We start from the raw sequence: 24,013 nt of genomic DNA, 5'->3' as shown, positions 1-24,013 counted from the left end.
TACCATGGTAAGGTTAAGGTTGTTCCAGATTAATTACATCATATTTTAAAAACTCCATTAACCAAATAAGTCCTGCAAACTGTCTTTAAAAAAGTCTGCCTTTTTGGACCCAATACATTTGAAACAACCCACATTGTATTATTTTGTTGTTGTAACAACCTGCATGTAACATTTGGAATGAACGAGCTCATAGTCACTGCATCATTTGGTCAAAAACGCCTAAAATATGTTGCTTCAAACATCATAATCATCATCTTCATGTAATTTTGAAGCAATATTTTGTGTTTGAGATGCTGGTGGGAAATGGGACATTGTGCCCGGTGGGTTGTGTTCACGCTGTGCTGATACTGGGTTGTAGGGGTACTGAAAAGGGGGGCTTAAAACCCCAGACTTATGTAAGTTTATGTCTTTTGTTTGAGGCTGCCCTAAATGTTCCCCAGCTGGTCTCGGAGGCAAAACGACAGGTGAATGTGCGTCTCCTGTGTAGGGGCTGTATAAAAATGACAACATGCCACCTTCAGGCATGGAGTGCTCGGACCCGTGTTTTGCACTACCTGGATGGGTTGGTACTCCTGCAGGTGTTGGACGATATAAGTGGGACATGTTCAATGGTGAAGGTATAGCAGGAGACTGCTGTGGCAATGCAGGATGGCCACCATTAGAGTCTGCCCTTAGCAATGTGTTTGACACCTTATAATTGGGCACTGTTAATGCAGGGGTAACTGTTGATTTTTGCTGGGCTATTACAGCACAGTTGGTCACGATTACTGGGCACCTAGTTGTATGGGCCACAGGTGGCTTTATTGTCATATCAATCGCCTCTGCTCCATCAAGATCTGCTTCAGTTGTTTTGGGTTTGTTGCCATCCAAGTTGCTGTCAATCTTTTTAAGGAGCTTCTTTTTTACTTCTGAGGAGGTGGTTTCCTTCCCGAGGTTCTTTTTCGGGCTGACTTCTGTGCCATCAGCAGAGATTAAATTAGTTAACGGAATGTGAAATGACATGCTATCACTGGTCTTTCCATCTCTTGGTCTGTAAATACAAACATCACAGTTTAAACTTGCACTGTAGTGTGGGGGTACCAAACCATAAAGAATAGCATAAGTGCAGTCATAAAAATTGTCTTAATATTGTTTTTTTAAACTGAATTTAGGTAATCAGCTATTAAGACCATTATGTACCACACTTTAAAACATTTTAATGATGCATAAAATAATACATAGCAGGCATAAACCTTCTGGAAGCTATGTGTGGTTTAGAGACAATTGTACTTGTTACAAATTTTCAGAAATATTTTATGTATGGGCACACTTCAGCCAAAAATGCTTAGTATGGCACAAAAGGATGTTCCATAATTAGAATCATACCTTTCAATAACTTGGCTTGGCTTCATCATTTCTTTTGGGCTTCCATGGCCAGTTGAAGACAGTGAAGAAGAAAGAAGACCGTTGCTACTATCTTGAGATGTCTCCGCACATGAATCCTCATCTTCCGATGCAGTAGGCTAAAATCGAGCGCCAAAAATATCAAAACAAATCAAAAGTCTTGTTTTTAAATTACAAAAGCAATACATATAGACAGTGGCGTATCCAAGGTCCGGACCCCCAAACCCCCCCCCTTTTCAAAAAGTTGTGCGTAAATTAAATAGGCCAAAATCGTTCCGTTTACCACTGCGTGATAACAGGGATTCGTTATCTCAAAGACGTAAGCCTTCAATCTCTTGTATTCGCTTGTTATCTAATCGCCAATTGTGACGTAACAAGGGTTTAATAAGGAGGTTTATGCGCTAACAATCGGAAAGTTACGTTCCGGCTAGGACGCTGGTGGCAGTTTCTTGCTAAGTGGTAACTGCACTAAGTGCAACATATCAAACTGTTTTTGCATTTGAACAATGTAAAAGTGTTAAAAACGTGTAATGTTGTGTATGCTTTGATCCGCCAAACACGTAATAGTTTGTCAAAAACATTAGATCGATGTAAATCGAGTTATGTTATTAGGGTAATTTGTTACTTGCCAGGCACAATTTATGCCTTCTGCAGTTACCACCTTTAGTGCATTCGTGACTTTGCGCAACTTAACAGTAGGATTACCGCTTCAGCAATAGATTTAGTTCTAGAAACCGCCAATTTTGGAAAAAGTGCTTTGCCGCATAACGCGTCGTTTTGAACGACGTGTGACGTCATAATGACGTCATTAGGGATTTCCCCCCGAAAAAATTGTTGGACCCCCCCCTTTAAAAATTTCTGGATACGCCCCTGCATATAGGCATGTATGAAAACGCTGCTGCACTCACAATGACTGATAGTGGCAGTAATCAATACTGAAACAAGGTCAGATAAAAATCAATGTAGATTGGTTAGCAACAGCAATACGTACAGCCAATTCTTCTTTAGTTGAGTTTTTCCTGCTTTCCCCAAGCCTTGCTCTCTTTTTTGGAGTTTTGGGGTTTGTTGAGTTCCTTAAATGCAATCAAAATGCAATTAATTTTCATTAAAGTTTATTTAATGTCATATGGCAATCGTTAGATATAAAATCTACATTACTGTATCAGTGTATTTAAAAAACATATACAAAACAAAACATTGGAAAAAAAATGTTTGCACATTGAACGGGATAAAAAAGTTTCATGTTACCTATTGTTTTAAAAGTAAGCAACTCTTACTTACCGTTTTCGGGCAGTCTTTTTGGCTTCCTCTGGTAATCCTGAACTACTTGTACCAGGTTCTTCTTCATTTTGCATGTCAGCAACATTAGCCACCACATCTTTAAGGAAATCGAACATCCCAACATTGTTGATGCATTCTTTTCTAAAGGGAGAAATCTCACGTATAAACTACATTCTTCAACATTCCAAAATAGCACAAAAGCCTTTTTTATCCACTCACATTCAATTGATCTACTTATAAACATTAAAAATATCAAGTTTTACCACAAATGCCTGATTAAAAATATTTTCGGCTAATTTTATGTAGTTTTGTAAACAAAACAAGGTGATGTAATGAAGTATATTTTTGTGTAACAAAGTAAGTTAGGTGACAGGAAAATTATTTAGTGTTAGTTGTTCTGCCAATAAAGCATGATTTGTTTTCATAACATCAACTTGTTTATGTGCTTCGACTTTCCTTCAAAGGAAATTGGTAATACTGTACTTACAAATGAGACGTTGACATTGTCTTCGCATGCTTTCCTTTTGTTACCTCTCCCGTATGCTGAAGAATCGATACCAAGAACATTTCCAAGCATTTGGCTACAGACAATGATGTTAAGAAAGTAAACAAACTACAGCAAAGAACATGTAGTGAAAGTAAATTATTATGTTTTAGACAAGCAACACAAAAATGAAACCTCTAGACCAAAAAATGTATTTTGATTTTGTGATGCCAGTATTTTATTACTTGTGTTATATAATATGTGTTCTTATTGGGCCTAAAACAGACTTTGGTTCAACAAATCCTGGTGCCCTAAATCTAAAATTTATCTTTCAAGGATACAAATTAATACTGGAACAGCAGCAGCAACTTTTCCAATTTCATCATCGGTTTGCATTATTTTTTTAATTCGAGCCTGTAAAAAGAATATCGGTTTTAACAAAATCTACAATGGAACAATGACACAAAATTTCAAAGACATTTTTAAGACAGATGTACTTACTGGTGGAAACCTTGAATTATACTTCTTTTTCTTTGATGGCATTTTGATGATATGTTTCTGAAGCCCGAACAAATGATCTTGTTGTCAGGAATAACAGATAGGCAAATTTAAGTGCTATACCACATTATCCATGTTCTTGCCTTATGAATGATTATTTTTTAATACACGATAGCTGTAAGTTGCTACACTGATAAGGAAAATTAAAAAAGGGAAAATTATATACATCATTATAAGTACAGAAGTTTACACATAATTTGCCAAGCTAATTTTTTGAAAAAAAAGATAATACTGAAGTTTTAAGTCCGAAAAGACAAAATAAGATTGTACTGTGGTAAAAATATACTCTGCCGATAGTACTCATGTTTTTCCACATTTCTTACTCAGGAAAACCAGCATGAAAAATGTGTTCATTGAAAACAAGCACACACTACACAACACACAGAAACAGAAGGCAACAAGTGATGCGTGACGAAAACGTCACTGAAATTATTTTCGTTTTCGTTTGGTTCATTTTTTACTAATATCACCAACTTGTAGCTTACCCTACCATTCAGGAAGCTGTTACAATGTTTCTTTGTCTTTCATGGAGTCAAAATTTATTTTCGTTTTTGTTCATGTGTTGTTTCTCTAACCCGAGTCCGTGGACTTAAATGAATCCGTGCATGATCCGTGCAAAGTTTGCATCAAAGTCTATATAATACTTGGGTTTACATGAGTCCTCGAGGCTCGAGCGCATAATGAGGTAAAATATTATTTAACTCTATACGTTCATGCTACGTAAAAATTTGTCTGACTTTAATTTTAAAGAACTATTAAACTAGTGGCTAAACAAAAGAACAACAACATTCGCAAGTGGGCAGCAAAGATCGCAACAGCAGCGGGAATGCTTTTCAGCAGTGTTTCATACCGGAACGGAACGAAACCAAATAACGTTATTCGTTCTGAGCAAACTATTTATTTCGTTATTTCGTTCTGGACCGATATTTTCATTTCGTTCCGGTCTGACCGAAATAAATTTATAACGGTATTTTTCGGTATTTCGGTCTTAACAAACGAACATTTCTTTGTGGTCTTTGCAACTATAAAGCGAAAAAAGAAAGAAAGTTGCAACACACAAGAATTATTGTCGGTAGTTGTTACGTCACATAACATTTGTCAATGATGGTCAAACGGATGTAAATTGTAGGAGCTTCAATTTTTATTATAGCTTAACGGCGCGAAATTTTCAGCAATTGTTTCATGACAAATGTCCAGAACGAAATACCGGAATAAAAAATAGCGGTATTTCGTTCCGTTCCGGTATTTGGAATATTTTTTATTTCGGTATTTCGTTCCGGTATTTGAGCCAAAAATTATTTATTTCGTTCCGGTATAACGTTCCGTTCCGGTATGAAACACTGCTTTTCAGTTTAGAAACAAACATGTGCAGCTGACCAAGTGGTTTTTGTTACATGCCGTAGATCTATTTTGTTAATTCGACGAATTTCAAATAAATGACAGAGGAAGTAGAAGCCGAAAACCAAAGAAAACATGTGACAGAACGACTTCGAAAATCTGTTGCCGAGTTGTCCAAAGAAATCGGACAGAAACAACTTTACAAGAACTGGTCAGAATCTTCAAACACGCAACATAAAAAACAATGTGATTTAAAAGGAAAATACCAAACATCAGCACTTGATGACCAAACTTTAATGGAATTAGATTCTCAGATATTTCAGAAGCGGAATTTGCTGTCTAAGTTACAAAGCTTAAATCAAAAATTTAAATGACATTGATAAAAATGGTGTTCTCACCAGGAAATTATTGCTTTTGTATTTATTGCTATTTTTCTGTATGTGCTTTGTTTTTATTTGCTGAATAATTGGACAGAATTACGGAAAGAAGTGTGTCCTCTAGCTGCTTGTCACAAAGTTATTTTATTAAGTTTGTAAATTCAGTTTATTTTACCCTCTTGCTTCTTATGTCACGCAAGATTTTTGTTGGTGGAAACACAAGTAGCTAAACAAGATTAAAGCCAGCAGCTTTGTGAGCACAAAATTGCAGTGTTACCCAATTGGCCTCTTGTATCTTGATTGTTGATGCATTTATTAGTTGCCCAAAAACGTATTGCAGCATGGTTGTCAATTATGTTCTTGCTAAATTTGTTAACCTTTATTTGGACTAGCATGAAAACCTATAAAAGTAACTTTTCTAATTTACAACAGGTTTTTGATACTTGTACTGAATATATGACACATGACCTCCATTATTAAGTTCACCCCTTTGTCTGGGGCCTTAAATGAAGGACCATGTTGTTATATGTTGCAAGTAAGTTAAATGTACATTGGAGTCATCCTGTTCTAAATCAAAATGCATGGAAATTTATTTTCTAGGTTGATGAATTTACCTTTCTTCTGGACTGTGGATGGGATGAAGAATTCGATTTAAAACTCATTGAAAACATTAAAAAGTATATATGTAGCTAAAAATAGTTTTCAAGTGCAATCAGTTCCTGAGTCATTTTTTTGAGCTTTCTATGTAATGCCACAATCTGAAATCTATTTTCTTTTTATTACTAGACACATCTCACACATTGATGCTGTGCTACTTTCATTTCCGGATGCTCAGCATCTTGGTGCTCTCCCATATCTTGTTGGACACTTGGGTTTAAATTGCCCCATTTATGCCACTGTGCCTGTATACAAGATGGGGCAAATGTTCCTCTACGATTTGTTCCAGGTAATATTTTTGATGCATTTTCCCCAACAGATGAAATGGGTTAACTGCATAAACATTTTGCCAGACTTTCTCATGTAAATAAGCAGATTTTGTAATTAACTTTATTATGCAACAAAGAAATTACTCTAATCTGCTGTTTTGGCTGCATTGTAAGGCATTCAGGTTCATGTCTAATTTGATGTTAAAAATTGATGTTCTTTGTGAAATATTAAGCATTGACTTTATTGTTCAAAGAGCAATGAAGAGACTCTTAATAGTTGGTTGAATATTTTTCTCTGCAGTCACACCACAACAACAGAGAATTTGATCAATTCACTTTAGATGATGTTGACACTGCATTTGACAGGATCATTCAAATCAAGCACAATCAAACGGTTACACTAAGAGGTCAATATGTTCTGATGTTTTACCTTTTATAAATTATGCTAAACTACACAACGAGTGACATGCTTACAGAAAATAGCAACCAGGTTCAGGGATGTGCATTTTTTACTCATAATACAGAAGTACATGAATAATATTTTTGATCAGTGGTTGACAACATTAAAATATCTTGGTTTTGAACTCTTTTAGATGATTGGTTGATAAAATTTTATGTGTGCAGATAAGGGTGAAGGACTTTCAATTACTCCTGTTCATGCTGGTCACATGATTGGAGGAACAGCTTGGAAGATTGTTAAAGATGATGAAGAAGGAGAAGTTGTATATGCTGTTGATTTCAATCACAAAAGGGAACGCCACTTGAATGGTTGTTCTTTGTTTGACAGTGGTAAGTTGATGTCAGCATTAGCATTGACCTAATATGTTTTTAGTTTGGTCAAAAACACCTTTTTTGAATAGTACTTACATGTAGGAATTACTACATTAAAAAAACTTTTTCATTATGGTCAAGTACAGTGTTGGCAACCTTTGTACAGTTTTATTTTGCAGAGATTTTTTTTCGTTTTCCAATATATATGTATATATATATAGAAGCATATTTTCTGGAATACATACAATACAACATTACTATAGCACAGTTTTTAATAAATGCCTCGAATTAATGAAACTGGCAAAGAGAAAAGAAATTGTGTTAATTAAATTGAAATTAAAAACCATATAACTCGTTTACTATCCAGTTGTTATCCAGCATACTGTAGAAGTAACATAAACTAATGGGTCACCATGTCTCTACTCACCTAAAAAATGTTTCGTTTTGCCATTCAGGTGATTCACTGAGCAGTCGGCCACCTCAGCTTCTTATCACAGATGCTTACAATGCTGCTTATATCCAAGCAAGAAGAAAACTTCGGGATGAACAACTTCTAAGTATGAAGTTGGGTTAAGGAGCCTCTTTTAACTGCTGCTGCAAAATTAAGCCAAATTTCATGAATAAATTTAGTGGGTTTGTCTGTACTGTTTTAGGTTTTAAACACTTTGTTCAAGCAAAACATTCGACTCCTTATTACATAAGCTCCCATAAACGACTTTATTTGGAATCCTCCTTAGGTTACCATAAGATTATAGTGATAATCCACACTGTTTTTTATGTTTTAACAAAAATGTTGATATACTTTTATGTTTTAGCAAAGATCATCGAAACTATGCGAGCAGATGGAAATGTGCTGATAGCTGTTGATACAGCTGGAAGAGTCCTAGAGCTTGCTATTTTGCTGGTAAGTTTCAGTGTATAGTATTAATAGTTCTGTGTGTTTACCCGGTTATAATTTACCAGTAACGCTTTAAAAATGTAAGATGTCGACGCTTTCGCACTGTTATCGCATACGTCAGATGGCGCTGTTGACACATCAGTAGCTTAGCTGTTTGGTTTTACTAGTTGTTTTCTTTTCACCGACCCTTGTACTTTTGACATACTTGGCAAATCAATAACTTGCAAAAACACACTACAAAAAATGTAAGGCAAAGTCATACACTACATAAAAGTCAAATTTGCTTTTTCTTTTTGGACTTTTTTGATCAAAGTTTGCAAAGTGAAACATGACACACACTGTTGCGCGAAAATCAACGTGTTTTTAAACAAATGCATTAATTTGTACACTATAATGATTGCTTCGCAGGATCAGTTGTGGAGAGACACAAGGTCTGGACTTCACGCCTATTCCCTCGCCATGATCAACAACGTTACGTACAACGTCGTTGAATTCGCGAAATCAATGGTAAGTGATTTTGAACTGTAATTACATTGCGAAAGTTTAATACCAACTTTAAGTAAACCCAAAGCAACACACATGGATTTTATAGAGTGTTTCATTTCTAAATTGTGCTTTAAAATTTCCAGTGATGTTTTTGGTTTTGTGAAGCACTTATTTCGAGTTGCTACTTTTTTAGAAACGGCCGTTTAGATTTAAACGTGTTGTTTTACTATTTGGGCCTTCAAAGTCGGGCTACTCTAAAATACGCAATTCACGCAAGCCGGCGGTTAGGGCTATTAGGGTAAGGATTTGTAATAACATTATAGTTCAATCTCAGATGCTCTTTTAGGGCCAATATTGTTACATGCGTTAACATACCATTAATACAGGGGTCTCCAACTCAAAATTTTTCCCGGGCCAATTTTTCAACTACCTAGAAGGCGCGGGCCATACGTGGCCTTGAATGTCAAAATTCATGTAAAGACCTTAATACTTCACGCTCCACTACACCAATCGCAGGAAAATATGTGTTAGCATTACTGTGAAATCAAAACTTTAGGCCAGGGCTTCTCAAACTAGTCTACGGTGCATGCCTTAGTAGTGTTTACAGCGCTATTTTCGTTGACTTTCAAGCTCATGGCTTTACAATCTTACTTGCGTGTTGAACAAGGTTTTTTATTACGTAACAAGTGGCAATGAAAGCAATTGTTTGTGCATAATTTCGTATTTTTAGTTTTGTCTGTAAAGTCACAAACCGCTCTTAGATCAAGTCAATATTTCATTAGGTAAAATAAAAAAACATTACTTTCAGCAGCTTAAGATTTCGTTTCGCTAAGATGTTTAATTGGCATTGTAATCATCCTGGTCTGCGAGTCCTACTCGGATAAATTACAAAACGTGTGTTATGTAAATAAAATGGTTTGGAAACGATAGTCTTAGGCCTTCGAAACAGTATATGCGGCTTATACACAAACTGTCAAGCATTGTTGGTTGGCCTTCATAAACGTAAACGCTAAACCTATATCACAGCTAACTCAACCGGATTTTTAACTTTAGGTGTGACGATCAGGTTAAGTTCGCATTTGTTATGGGTCCCCTTCCCTGAAGGGGACACATATTGTTTTTGTCCGTATTTTTTTTTTCTTTTTTTCTTTTTTTCTTTTTTCTTTTTTCTGTCTAACGCTGGTTTGTAACGCTCGTTTGGTCAAGAAAGAGTGCTTCAAATTTATTCAAATTTGGACATATGTTAGATATTAATCCAAACTTGGTCCACCTGAAGTTTGACCCCAAATTACCCAACGGTTCACCCACAGGCCCCCGAAACGTAAAAATTTTAACGCTCGTTTAGTGAAGAAAGCGTGCTTCAAATTTATTGAAGTTTGGACATATGTTAGAAATTAATCCAAACTTGGTCCACCAGAAGTTTGACCCCAAGTTACCCAGCGGTTCACCCACAGGCCCCCGAAACGTAAAATTTTTAACGCTGGTTTGTAACGCTCGTTTAGTAAAGAAAGAGTGCTTCAAATTTATTCAAATTTGGACATATGTTTAATATTAATCTGAACTTGGTCCACCTGAAGTTTGACCCCGAATGACCCAGGGACACACGCTCGTTTGGTCAAGAAAGACACTGTAGGCAGAAGTCCCAAGAGAGTACGTTTACGAATAATAGGGCAGAGCGGGAAGGCTCAGCTTGACGTCGGACAGACGTTTTACGAGACGTCGTTTCGGTGATTAGAAATCAGCTGTTTTGCACAGCAATGCTATGTCGTTTTATTAAGTTATCACTCACATTTTCAGTTTCGGCAAAGGTTTCACACATATGACGCGATTTAAACCTAATAAGCGTGCTTCGGTTTCGTATAATGTCAAGCAAAACTTTGTTAAACAAACTAAATATAAAAAAATAAACTTGACTTTTTTACAAGATAAAAGTTTTTTTAAATGCTCGTTGTCAGGTTGGCCGCTGCATGACCACGGGTTACTTAAGGTCAATTAGTAGGTATTACTAACACAGTTCAGAACTTTCTTTCGTCATAACGTAGCGTTTTTTTTTTTGAATCAAATACCCAAGGCATGTATAAATTAGGTCAAACGGTGTTGTTGAACACCAAGGACGGCGTGCTATTGAAAACGGTGTCAAAAGGTCAAACAGTCGTTTGGTGTGTGCATCCTAAAAGGTTACTACATGTCAATGGTACTCGTTTTGCGAAACAAAGTTAAATGAAAAACTCGTTTTACGAAACAAAGTTAAGCAAGAGATTAAATTGAAAGTATTTGTTTCGTTCTTTTTTAATGTTTTTGTAATTATATGACAATAATAGTGCAAAAAAATACAACAAAATTTTTCATTGTTGGGTTAATGCTTTCTAAAAATTTGTTTTAAGAATTTAAAAATCACCGCAACATTAGTTTACCGTAAATCCGCACAAACACGCGTGTGGGGACCCATTAGTTTTTGTTTACAAAAACAATCATATGTGTAGATCAAATGATGTGTATAGTAAATTGGTAAATATCGTATAGAATATATAAAATGGAAGTATATCAGAAAGCCACTATTCTAGTTTCAATTGAATTTGTAAATTTTAACGTAGATACATGGGTGTGGTTTAAAGTTCTTTTGATTTTCCTTCGTTAAACGCTCGACGGATAAGTAAAACAAAAAAAAAACTTGGGTCATATTCAACAAGATATTAAAGTTGTTTTCATTTGTTAAAGAACCCGCGGGCCACGGAAAATTGCTTCGCGGGCCAGATGTGGCCCGCGGGCCGCGTGTTGGAGACCCCTGCATTAATACCATGTGGTGTTTGGTAGCAGACCCAACGCATTTGATAATATTACCCCCAAAGAATCTGCTTTTAATAAGTGAAAAACCTTTGTGTGGAGTTCGAAATTAAAGTTTCCCGAATGCAATGCGAATGTATGGAGTAGCTACGCCCATCGTTAAATCAAAGCAACACGCATTTCCCCACATTCATCTCACAGTAGTGACGTAATAATTGTCCGAATCCCAAACTGACGACATTTCTTGGCATTTACGTGACCGTCGTTTCCGGGAGTTAATCTTGCACAACTAGCGTGAACCAAGCCAGAACTCGATATGCTGCTTAACACTGTGGCACTGCATTAACATTCTTCAATCAACTTGGCGGCATATTTTTGAACATTTGAATTCAGGTTAAGGTAGCTTACACGTGCAAGCAATAAAAATCACTTTAATCTAATTTATTGGCGAAAGGTACTTGAAATGAAAGCACAAAGTGCAACTTCATACACAAAATGACTTAATGAAAGGCGAAACGCCATTTTTTCATTGATTTGTTGAACAGTTGACAAGATTTAAAGACTTAACAATATTTACTGAACGATTATGTGTAGTTATTTTATACACTTTTTTCACATACATTGCGAAAGTACAGGAGCATGTTATCATGTTGTACTGCTTCGTGCGGCCTTCTGTTTTTACCCTCGTGAACAAGTTGCGTAAACCGTTCAAATAGTGATTGGTAAGCATTTTGTGTGCAAGTCCATTCTTAGTATGGCCACACTCATATATGCTGTATACCCGGTACATGCTGTTAAAAAAGCAGGTTGAAGCTTTGTATCTGGTTTCCTGCCAAACCGTTATAGATAAACATCTATGGGCTCCGTGCAGAAATGCAAATCAATAATTCATTGTTTCATCTCAGCCTATTTATATTTCTACCGTCTGAGACGTTCCTTGTGTTGGAATTTTGAAGTTTATCTAGCAAAGAAGCTGGTGTGGGCTTTGACAGGTCTCTAGTAGGCTTTGTTTACTTTTAACGCGTGCTAGATTGAACTTGGCGACTCATCTTTACGTTTCTAACCCCCTCCCACGCTGGATAAAGTAGTATTTGAGCAATTAAGTAGGTTTAAAATAACTTTTTGTGTTCCAAGTCTGGGCACGATTAGTTGTTTTGATGCTTACAACAAAGGCTTTACTTTAAGTGTTTGGTAAATCGTTGAAGATTTCTGCTTACTTTCCTCAAGTGGTCTGTTTTTGGTTTGAGTTTGAACAATTAGTTTAACGATAAAGTTTGAGCATCAAAATATGAGCTCTCATAATCCATTTATTGTAATTTTTGTGTACCCTCCTACTTGCAAACAGTGTTTGATGATAAATGTTTACTGCATGTTATACCAGAACCAGATCAGATATACCCACAAAGGGTTACGATTTTATGTTCAGAAACGCTTTAAAACTGGCTTAACCCTTAAGTCGGTGTAGAAACTAAGAGCTTTGTATGCATTTTTTTGCAAAATAAAAAGACAAATTTAAGGACTCGTGTGAAACAATACTGAAACCGTGTGAAACCGACCACGATATTCCTAAGCCCTGTTCACATTAAAACTTTACAATCTGTAAATTATGTATGACATGCGGCCAGCAATGCCCAACTAACCCAGCAGGTATTGTTTTATGGTCAAGTGCATGCGGCACGGCCGTCTGAGTTTCTGACCAACTTTTTTCTCTGCGTAGCGAATTGTGCAGTCAAACAAGTTCATCGTGGGGTAATTATTCTCCCTGTGACCTAACAATCCGGTCGGTACGGCCGCTTTACTGATCAGCGAAACGGTCTTAATTTTACTTGTTTTGGTGACCGACTGTACCGCCTTAAGTGTTAGCTTTGAGAGCTTTTCTACTTAATGAAATGACTTTTCTAGATCACATTTTGGTTGGACGAAGTAGCTTATGATTTGTGTTTTAACATGAATTTTTCACTAACTTTTGTAGCAGTTTTCATCGCATATTTCTGAAAGTTGTGTAGAAAATTTGATACCAAATCCTTATGCTGCACATTTTACCAGATTTACTTTACCAAATGCCATAGTAAGATACAGTACTAAGTTTGCTAATAACCGATTTGACACCAGAAAAGCCTACGATTGTGCGACAATCCAGCTTTCATATAAGTTAGAGACATTTCCTTGTCGTCCATAACTCTGTGCTGTAAATGTATGTTACATAACAGCATAGTTTTACGGGAACGTATTTTATTCTCTTATGACAACAACTTTGTTGCATTAGCTCACTGCATGTCGATAGTAGTGTAGCGAAATTCGGCAACGACTTGGTAAAAAAAAGGGAAAAACTAATGGTAGAAAATCATAACAAACGATACGATTATCGTAACACAGTAACGGAACATAGAAAACAGTGAAAAATGTCGAGCAATTCTGCCAGTGTCTGTGTGTAGGGCAATGTGTAGTTGCAGTAACGCGATTCAAGAAACATTTTTGGATATACTTATAAGTTGGTAGAAATCGTAAAGAAGTGTAAAACGGGATGGTAATCCACTATTGAATGTGGTTTAATGCAAACAATGCCTTGACTAGAAACAACAGGGCCTTAAACCTATAACCACAGGTTTAAACAGAATATTGTACTTAAACTGCAAAGAGAATACTGCCAATTTTTTCATTGCGTCTTGATTTGCAAACGTGTTAAAGATTATAACTTTTACCGGAATATAAAAAAGTGACGTACATCGTGCTACAAGTCGATTGTGACGTCAGAATTTTGCCTAATCAACGTCACGGGGCGCTTCACCCTCTCCTTGGTCTCGGGGGCGTCCAGTCCGTCTTTGCTGGATCGCTGACTGTCCCTCAGCGAGTGCTTGGAACTCAGCGTGTTACTTCGTAATGGTGTCGGTGGGAAATGCATGTCGAAGTAGGTCGACACTATATCCTCCACTTCTTCGTCATCCCCGTTTACCCCACTTCCGGGAGATTCACCTCGCGATACCGGGGGCACCGACCCTAAATCCTCTTCGTTTATAACGCCTTCACTGGTCGGCGACTGGAACACCGGGTCTAGGTCAGGTTGAGGCGGGAGTGTAGACGACGGCGAGTAGGACGAAGATCCGTCGGTGGACCAGTCGTTCACGCTGGGCGTCCGGCTTGGCGCGTATGAACTGGATGCATCGGATACTCTTGGTACTCGTCTCCTGTTTCCGTTCATTCCAGAGCGTTTTGATCTCCGCGCGCTGTCCTCGCGCACAATTCCCAGACCACTAATTCGGGTCGGGGCCATATCCTGATGTCTGGCTGAGGGATAATGCAGCTGGTTGTGTGGTGGTGTCTCGCCGTTTCGATGCATTGGATGCTCATCGAGCGATTCTTTTCTGAGGCTGAAACGATGACCCCCGGTCCGTGACTCGTATGGTAGAGTATCGGATTCTGTTCCCGTGCCCAGTCCGCTGCTGAAACTGTCACGTGTTGTTATTGAGGAAAGTCGTACTGCGTGCTGTGGATAAAAATATAATGTTTGTTTCTTGTTTGCACAAAAATCTATATCTTACTTTACGTGAACGACAAATTGAAATCTTAAACAAAAATATTTTGTAACGCCGACTTTAAAGGCCATGACTAACACTAGAGCGTTTTTGGTAGCCCTTAAAGAACTGAAATTGAATCATTTTTTAATTGAGACGAAACAAATTGTTAGTATTTCAGTGATTTGGTATTTAACCAACTCAAGGTTTATGATAGAAAAGATAAGTTATTCACCTCTTTACTGGAGTTTCTTGACTTTCGATACCGATCTGATCTACGGTGTGGGGCAGAAACGTCACTAAAACTGCCAGAAAAGTCCTCGTGTGCACAGAATCGGTCGTTGATATAACTGTAGTCACTACCCATGGGTAGTAGTTCACGGGGACGACCGAAAGCTCCGACGAAGTCCTGGTCAAAAGCTTCATGATTGCTCGGTGGAAGCGGAGGCGTCGGTTCATCGTAGGAATGATATGAGCTTGGGTTAGGTTCACTTGGTGTATGGCGCTTTGGCGTGGATTGGTTCGTACGGACTGAACCAGTTAGACTGGTTCGCTTTTCCGCCGACCCTTCACCTTGACCGTAGCTCGGCAAGGTCAGGGTCAAGTCCAGCGGTTCAAAGGTCATCTCCTTAGGGTTTTTCTCCACTACTGACGCGTGCCGGTACGGGCGGTTCGCATTGCGTCGCTTTTGTACGTACATCCATATCGCAGCTGTAATGATAATACCAAGCAGCAAGCCCACGATGCCGCATGTTGCACCGACGATCGTAAGGACATTTGTATTTCCAGAAGGAGGCGGAACGACAGTGGTGGTTGTAACGCTAACACCGGCACCGTCCAGTGCATGGAAAGTCGTTAGGTCGTCTTTGGCGTTTCTCGCCTGGCCCTCGACGAGCGAAACTTGAACAGGTTGAGTGACTTCTTCCCGTAAATCACCGTAAGAATATAAAGGCGTTGTTGTCCCAGTTGTAAAATTGCTCGTTGTCCGCGCGTCGTGAGTCGTTTGTGGCACAAAAGCGGTCGTTGATATGTTTCGTAAAATTCTTGTAACCAGACCGTCGTTGTCTTCCGCCGGGTTGTCCAGATTTGTTGCCCGTATTATGATTGACTGCTGCCGAAACGTTGCTGCCTCTCCACTCCCTGTTACAGCCATGTTCTTTTCTGTTCCTAGTACACGAGCCTAGTAGTTAATGGCTCCATATATTCACTGCCACACAGTTAACTGTTTCCACTACCTACTGATGTTGCACAGCCTTTTTCACCTGTGAAAAATCGAAGAGTTGATGAAAGAAACGATAAGGCTCGTACAGCAAATTGCCGTGATTACGCTGCTCTTAATTTCGCCGTCTTTGTCAACAAACTGACGAAATGACTTACGCGTCGCAGCGCGGTGAGAATTAGACCCGCGAGGTGAAAAAACGAGGCTAATTGCCACCGCGTCTGCACCTTTCACGCTGTTTGCCGTCTTGACCTGCGACTTCTGAAGCAATAGCACAGCAGGGGTGGCTGCCGCGCAAATTTCCGGACAAAGTCATGCAGTTTTCAACGTGACTGATTTTGTGTGGTGTTGACCGACGGGTTCTTTGTGGCCTCGAGATTAGTCTTGTAAGCCCCCGTAATTTTCTCGGCGAAATCATGTTTCTGGCCTCATTTACCGCGTAATGCGTTATAATGGCTTTGACACTTACTGTATAATAGGCGTGCTAAGTAAAGACTCATTTCTCCCACCAGCCGTTTTGACTCATATGTAAAAGTAAGATGAGTGCCTAGTTGCGTTAAAACCTATATATGCACAAAACCAGGCCACATATAAAATTGGGCACATTTTCTTGAAAAAAAATGGTGGAAACTGTTCTTTGCTGCACTGATAAGCACCAAACCGACTGCACAGCTGATCAAACACAGGTTCACTTCCTTATTACAAGGTTAAATTTCAGACTCTACCGGCCGACCTGAATCTGGTTTACTCCACTTTCACGACAAGTGCAAGTTTGACCGACAGGTTTTACAGCTTGTACGCAAACTTACCACGCCCGCTAATCCCTCTGCTTGACCCTTGCGGATGTCAAGCAAAAGTTAAGGGTCATGTAAACGTCACTGCAACTCGAACGTGAAAATCACAGTCACAAAAACGGCACATTATGTAAATATTTCGTGTACAATATGCGCTGGACAACAAGTGCGCATATTTACAAACATTATTCATGGCTCAAGGGAGAAAACATCGGTTAAACTCAACTCTCGGTCTTGGCTAAATCAGCGAACGATGTAACAAATGAAATTGATAAACAAAAGACCTAATGGACTATGATATATTATACTTTTTACTAGCCGACTTGCTACAACTGCGCCCAAATTCACTGATTTTTTTAAAACTAATAAAAACATCGCAGATTTACAACAATATTTGCCACAACTATTTTTACAAACTAACTTAACTAAATGTTTTGCGGCTTGTGTTAAACTGGCAGGAGTTATAATGCTACTCTGCCAACTAATCTGTAACCATGCGAAGAAAAACCTTTTAGCAATACATTAAAGCGAATATCCCTCAGAACTGATAAACTGACCGTCTCAGGGGTATAACCGGAATGTTCCTTGCTACCAGAAAAAGTCGTGCTAACATTACATGTCGCCCAAATACGGTGCTCGCCACACATCCATGCCAAACACGATTCATTCGTTACATTTCCCCCCGATGACGGCGAATCGTCGGAACAGCTGTGTTGTGACAATTCAAAAGTTGATGTTTCCCGCTAGCCCGTGTGTCGCCCATATATACCAGTTTCGCCTTGTAAGGTACGTAATGGTTTTGCCTAACCTGATACAATGCAGCAATGCCAAAGCGGCAGAAGCAATGAATATTTTATACCTCGAACTACAGTCCCTGCACAGGGTTGCATGCGCCTGGGTGTGATGACGTCATTTTCGCTTTTGTGGCCCGTTTTAAGCTTAGCGTGGCGAAAGACCGGCGGTCTGGCGTGAAGACAAAGTAATCGCTGTAGTCGATTTCAAACAAAAGGAATCTGCAGCTAGTTGTCATGCAGTGTTTTATTACAATTTTTGGCATTGCTTATCTGTCGATTTCGCAAACCAATTAACACAGGTTACAAACCACAAAACGCAGGACATAAAGTCTTGCGGTGAAAATTGATTTTCACAACAATATGGAAGGTGTATATGTAGCCTACAAACAACGACCCTCAGATCACTCATATCATTTTGGGGATTGATTTACGTCTTCAGAGCAATTCAAACGGCAATGCACCTACGTTGTTTGTCGCGAATGACCTCAAAAGGGCTTTAACTCTCAAGCCAGTTCAATGTATTGGGGGCATTTATAATTACAACAAAGTTACGTAATCTCCTAAACTGTGAAAAACGCGTCAAAAACACAAAATACCCAATCCACCTTTTAAATCGCCAATCCATTGCACAAATACCACCCTATATTGCAGGTTAATACGTTCTGATTCACGCAGCCTGTGCCTTGTTTATAATTTCCGAGCCAATCACAGCCAGCGTGTGTGTAACAATCGTCGGGCAACGATAACGGTGGCCTCGTCGGGTCGTCTACTCCCGCAGGCGGATCAACAACTGCTTCAACCACGTTGCGTCCGTCAGTCAAAGCCGCCCGCCCCACATAACACGTTACATGTAGTTCCAACACTTTGCTGATAATTTGCGTCGCGACAACGTCGGTCCCTAATGCAGCTACCGACTAATTGCCTCGGCTACTAACATCAAACAATAGTTAAATCAGTTTAAATTGATAAGTTGCGATGTTTTTACCGGGGCCTGTTTTATACACGGAAGTATATTTGTTTGTTTTTTGCCTACTGCCAAACTTTTTTTTTGATTTCTTTTGATTCTTTTTCCTAAAAAAGGCAAATTGTCGTCGAAATTTGCGAGGGATGTGTCCCAGATATATTTGAGTTAAGTTTGGACAGGTGAAGAAGGGTTTGCCACGATTTCAACGTTTTCAAACTAGTGCTATTTCAAGGATCAGGACAAACGAGTTTATTTGTCGAGTTTGTTTAAACAACAGACGCCTGTTTTACTGTTTATTTCCGCCTTGGCTTCTTTTTTAAGCTAGGCTGGCCTGGGGCTTTGTTTACAGCAGTTGTTTCGCTTCCGGTTTAAACCATTGTAGCGAAGAAAAAACAAAGACTATTTTCGTTTCTGAACACGCAAAACTGACTTAATAATATTTGTAAATAGCAACCTAGGGTGTTTCTGCTTTCCACGCGCTGTAACATGTCAACTTCATCTTGATTTAAGACACAATAACATCAAACTATTTTTCTGTCCCTTCTTACCTGGCACATTTGCTACTTCTTTTCCATACAACGCAACTCAACATTTGTGCCAAATGAGCGTATATTCTATTCTTTTTGGTATGCATCGCATTTCACGCTCAGAAATCGCAGTGGCTATCCATCATTCAACTCTTCATGCATCTAACAGCGCGGGCCTATATTCCAACGCAGCTTGGTCTTTTAGTATTCATTATCCTGCAAGGCAATCAATATCTGTCTGCTGTCATTTGTGCTCTTGTCTTCCCCGTACTGAACGAAGCAATGACCAGGCGTTTTGCTCCATTGCGCTGTAGATGCCAGTTGATCGACTTGAACTTTTTTTTCCCAAACCGAGCGTCACGGTTGATCGCCCCCACCCGCGACTGGGAGCCGAGAGAGCGATGAAGCGCTTCTGAAGTTTTCAAATCACGCACAACGTGACATTTGAATCGTGCGTCACCGTAACTTGTGATGACATGTTGTTGCAAGTTTAAAGGAGGTTGCACTCCAAGAATAATGTTATCCGCACAAAACAAACAAAAACACCACATTCGAACCGCAGTAGAACAAGCAGTATTAAGACTGGCTCATTATACGGATAGGAGATTCTGTCTTTCAAAAATAAAACTTAACAACAACGCTATTTCGGCTACAATAAATGCTATGACAGAATGAACTATATGCTGGTTACTAATCTGACCCTCTATCGGAGGCCTTACCACAAACGGCCCGCGTACGCCTTCCAACAATCAAAACAAATAAAAACAAAAATTTTGTGCCGTAGAATAAGGCAGGCTTATAATAAGGATATTATTAGCCTTCTCCGCTATTTCAGTCACAATAAATGCTATCGCCGAATGTACCATGTACTTTGGAATACTATACACGGATATGTTCATAAGTTTAATGACGAATACAACGACCCAAATAAACTGGTCTAACTGATGTTGCCTCTCATATTACTGATGATCATGAGCATTCACCGAAACGTTTAAACAATAAAGAATGTCGCTTTTTACGTCTGTTTGGGCCGTTATAAACGTTATTAAATCATACACAGTACTATTACCTATCTGACCCTTTATCCGATACTTAATCGCGAACGGCCCGCGTATGCCCTTCCAACAAACATAACTGGCTGGAGTATTAATCCCACTCTTCAGCACATCGACTAATTCGCGTAATTTGCTGTTAATCACCAGAACTGTCCCGTCTGCATTACGCGTTGACGATTTGCCGTGCAAGCATGTTGACTGATTGTCGATCATTCAATTTTCAGTAATGGGAATTTCTGCCGAAGCAGATGTATTTTACGCATCGTTGGTCGAAAAGCATGGGTTTCAACACATTATGGCGCTGCTTGGTTACTTTCAAAGTATAGCAAGATATTTATGACATACGTGCAAGAAACTTTGCGTAAAAAATATCAACCAAATCTGGGTTTATATCACCCCCACCCCCCTATATGGTAAACATAGGTCATTTGACTATTTCCATATAACTATGTTAATTTTGCCAACTACTAAACTGTTAATGGTAAATAAACAAAAAAAAACGAATTATTTTTTTAATAACACAAAAATGCACGCGTTCATCATGTATTGATAGGTAAAACTTCTTTAAAACAGCTTTTTCCTACATAAACGACACGAATGTTTTTTAAAACATGTTAGAAGAGGGTAAATATCTATATTTATTGTTTTCAACTGACCTTGCCCTGTCTTGTTGTGCTTAAACTTGTTGATAGCTGATAATATACTTTGAACTTGCTTTTGAAACATCTAAACAGCAATCCGTAGCTTTACTGTGAAGACGCACTTCACAATCCCCAGAGACGCCGCCAATATCTTTACCATCTCATATACAGCCCACGGCATTACAAGTTGCTCTTTGAGAACACCACAATCGACTTGACTTCTGTTGAACTCACATTTATCGCATATCGCTGTTTGGTTTTCGTTTTCTGCGGGAAAATACTTGACGCAATACGGGCTTTTATTGTGAATCAGCGACGTACACCAAACACTGTTAGCCTACACCACCCACAAATATCTTATGTTTTCAATTGATTGTTACTTTAGGACTTGGCCTGGCTCCATGAAAAATCGTATGTGGATTTTCAACAATCTTTGTGTAGTCAACAGTAAAGCGTGTTTATTGTAGATTTTTTAACTATATGGACGAACAGTATTTGACAGTCGACTTTACGAAGCTTGTTTTGTATACTTATGCGCTTACATACGATTTCCTACGAATTGCTTTCTTTTTTTTACAAATACTATCAAAGGGGAAATATACCACATTTCCTTGGCGATTGATCTTGATGCGTAAGTGGGTAGACTAGTTCTAAATGTCACCAGTTTCGCGTCAACTCAGCAAATTTGCATTTGCCGTGCAGTGATGTGGACTAGTATGCTATGCAGTATTGAACGGGTTTTGTGAGCGCGATTATGCAAGCATAGGAGAAGGTTTATAAACCAATCGATTTCCAATACCGACTCGAGTGTTTTTCTGCCGAATACGCTACGTGCTCTACCGATCCATAAAACGACTTACATATATAGTACTTTCTCGTCCACAGGGTCTTTTCTTACAGCGCCTTTTATATCTTTATCCATTTAGCCTATGCGTGTACTGCCTGTGTCAAGGTGTGATGATTGTTTTAACTTACTTTTCAAAGGTTTAGATATCCTGGCCTTTTTACCAAACTTTTCTGCGAATTTTTGACTGAGTTTTTTACTTCTACCTTTTAGTCGGGGTTTTTAATGCCTGAATCAAGATGTGATGAATGAAGTGTTCATATCCTGGCCTTTTTAACAAACATTTTTGCTGAAGCTGTTTATTGAAATAAAGTTGTATTGTGAGGTGTTACAATGGATTGAAAATACAAGTCGTATAATGAACACCCTAAAACCGGTGGTGCACTTAGAAAAAGAACACTTAGAAAGACGGGTTCCACCAATTCAGTCTATTTTCTGCACTGACTCATGACTTTTTGCACAAGTTTTACGGCTGGTTGCTTTCGACGCGGATCGCACGCAACCCATGTTACAACTTGCATGTCGTATGCGCTTCGATACACGCAGTAATATTTCAAATGCCAGTTCAGTGTTTAGCTCAGCCTAAGAACCCTGGTCTCAAATATATGTCTGTGAAATTTTATCGTGATCCGCACAAAAAATGTATTTCAACTTAATACTGTATTTATTTCTGCACATTTTATTAGAATTTCAGCCAAGATAGTCTAGAACAGTGGTTCCCAATCTTTATACGAACTTCTCACTTAACAATTACAAAGATTTTCATTCTTCCCCAATAGACTACATATTAGATGCTAAACCTTACAAAGATCATTTAAAATTGGGTATTTTATCAACTTATTTTATCAACTATCAAAATTCCCAGAGCCGAAGTTTTCATTTGCAAACCAAATCTACAAATAAAAGTAAATTCCACCCCACAATTTTTAAAATTCCTCCTCGCTTAGGAATCACTCATCTAGTACCTACAGGGTTTAGAAACTGTACTGTGCTATGTCACATAAAACTGGTTTAAATAGAGGTATAAATCTGATATGCGTTTCTAAGATATTTGTGGTCGGTTTGAGCAAGTAATTAACCATTGGTCAAAATTCTTCGAACTTATGAGTGCCCGAATTTCCTGAAAATCGTCGTAATACTTCGATTTCCTGAGTTAGTCGTATTGAACAATAACATTCGCCGCGGTTGACTGCACGAAATGAAAATAAAGCATGTTTTTAAATACGCACCCAACAAGACCGAACATGTCACCGTATCAAAAACATCATGTTATTTTCAAACCGCATCTCCAGTTTGAACATCAAACGCTACATAACCTAACCATCGCTATACTGCCTTTGTTCGAATTGGTTTCCCGAACAACTAAGCTTTTCTAAGATCCTTGTTTATAAGTAGCTTCAGCTGCAATTTTTCTCTTGGAAAATACAAATACAAGCTTATACTCGCTACAACAAGCCACATACAAGCAGCACATCTCCTGCCAATTAAAGTCAAAAATCTTGCCAAATTTGAAACCAATGTCAACGCAGCCTGATGCCTTGGCGTAACAACATCGAGTTGACACAAAAAATACTCTTGCCCATACTATACTCTTCAGAAATTCTATACACCGTTATGCTTTTGGTTTACTTTACACAGTACTTATACGTTTCTCTTTGTTTCCAAATGTCTTTCGTTTTCGGCGTTAACATATGGCTAGGACTTGAAAATCTGCGTTTCCTTAGTACTGTCAAAAATTCTTTACACCTCTCTGCTTTATAGTGCATGGAACGTATGTTATTCTTTGTTCCTAAATATCTTTCGGTTTGGGCTTTAACATGTGCTATGCTATCATTACTTCACAGTGTCCAACTTGTCTTTAAATTTTCTCATTTACGAGCGGACAAACAGTTTCCCTCCCACTGGGCTTGCGACCATTACTCAGTCTCACTACTGATTGCTCACAGACAAGACCCAACGCCTGCGTATCTTCAGTACTTCAGACCCTTTCGTCAAACCGTTCTTCGACCCGTTCCGACTTTTCTTGTTCGAATCGTTTACTCGATCGATGACCAGTGATGGATTTTCCACGATTGATCTGTGTTTGGTGTTAGCTATAGGAGCTTTTCCGAAAGGCTCGATAAGCAAAAAGGCGCTTAAAGCTTCCGAAACCATTTGTCCAACACATTTAATATAAATTCTCGACAATCTTTAATGCATGAGACGAATAGTTTTTTTTGTCGTTGGTAATTGTTACTACTTTCCTTGTGTGTCTGTTTGTGTTTTAAAACTTCAGGCTATCTAAGGTAAACTTTTCTAAATTCTTAAAAAAATCGAAATCTAAAAAACTTCGCGCGTCGTTTCTATTTCTTCTCAGGCGGCAAACTAAAAAAAGAAT

General features: G+C 38.5%; 3 protein-coding genes across 3 annotated transcripts in view; 1 reads left to right on the top strand and 2 right to left on the bottom strand.

Annotated features, from left to right (window-relative positions):
• Positions 1 to 117: 117 nt before the first annotated feature.
• LOC145204070 (uncharacterized) lies at positions 118 to 3,855 on the bottom strand. The gene is made up of 7 exons (XM_080076494.1): positions 3,650 to 3,855; positions 3,490 to 3,562; positions 3,152 to 3,245; positions 2,665 to 2,805; positions 2,375 to 2,456; positions 1,366 to 1,502; positions 118 to 1,030 (listed from the first exon to the last, which is right to left on the bottom strand). Exons 1-7 carry the CDS (start codon positions 3,689 to 3,691, stop codon positions 235 to 237), a joined length of 1,365 nt encoding a protein of 454 aa, XP_079932620.1. The 5' UTR covers positions 3,692 to 3,855; the 3' UTR covers positions 118 to 234.
• Positions 3,856 to 4,940: 1,085 nt separating this feature from the next.
• Positions 4,941 to 24,013, top strand: part of LOC145203953 (cleavage and polyadenylation specificity factor subunit 2-like) — a 35,804-nt gene continuing 16,731 nt past the window's right edge. The window contains exons 1-8 of the mRNA XM_080076339.1: positions 4,941 to 5,956; positions 6,022 to 6,098; positions 6,208 to 6,367; positions 6,649 to 6,754; positions 6,972 to 7,136; positions 7,574 to 7,675; positions 7,934 to 8,022; positions 8,425 to 8,523. Coding sequence (XP_079932465.1) covers positions 5,885 to 5,956; positions 6,022 to 6,098; positions 6,208 to 6,367; positions 6,649 to 6,754; positions 6,972 to 7,136; positions 7,574 to 7,675; positions 7,934 to 8,022; positions 8,425 to 8,523 — 870 coding nt within the window. The 5' untranslated portion in view covers positions 4,941 to 5,884. The remainder of the gene's footprint in view (positions 5,957 to 6,021; positions 6,099 to 6,207; positions 6,368 to 6,648; positions 6,755 to 6,971; positions 7,137 to 7,573; positions 7,676 to 7,933; positions 8,023 to 8,424; positions 8,524 to 24,013) is intronic.
• LOC145203974 (uncharacterized) lies at positions 13,502 to 17,933 on the bottom strand. Its single transcript, XM_080076368.1, has 2 exons — positions 15,034 to 17,933; positions 13,502 to 14,770 (listed from the first exon to the last, which is right to left on the bottom strand). Exons 1-2 carry the CDS (start codon positions 15,949 to 15,951, stop codon positions 14,018 to 14,020), a joined length of 1,671 nt encoding a protein of 556 aa, XP_079932494.1. The 5' UTR covers positions 15,952 to 17,933; the 3' UTR covers positions 13,502 to 14,017.

Source organism: Phallusia mammillata, chromosome 1 (genome assembly GCF_965637545.1).
Source record: "Phallusia mammillata chromosome 1, kaPhaMamm4.hap1.1, whole genome shotgun sequence".
In the NCBI taxonomy this organism is placed as follows: Eukaryota; Metazoa; Chordata; class Ascidiacea; order Phlebobranchia; family Ascidiidae; genus Phallusia; species Phallusia mammillata.
The sequence above is the reverse complement of the archived record's forward strand: the minus strand, read 5'-3'. Positions and strand labels throughout refer to the sequence as shown.

Excerpts from the sequence above, each read along its gene's own strand:
- LOC145204070 (XM_080076494.1), bottom strand. The coding sequence starts at position 3,691 with ATGCCATCAAAGAAAAAGAAGTATAATTCAAGGTTTCCACCA. Across the intron at positions 2,806-3,151 it reads ACAATGTCAACGTCTCATTT|AAAAGAATGCATCAACAATG; the intron begins GTAAGTACAGTA and ends TTCTCCCTTTAG. Across the intron at positions 2,457-2,664 it reads AAAAAGACTGCCCGAAAACG|GAACTCAACAAACCCCAAAA; the intron begins GTAAGTAAGAGT and ends ATTGCATTTAAG.
- LOC145203974 (XM_080076368.1), bottom strand. The coding sequence starts at position 15,951 with ATGGCTGTAACAGGGAGTGGAGAGGCAGCAACGTTTCGGCAGCAGTCA. Across the intron at positions 14,771-15,033 it reads CAAGAAACTCCAGTAAAGAG|CACGCAGTACGACTTTCCTC; the intron begins GTGAATAACTTA and ends TTTTATCCACAG.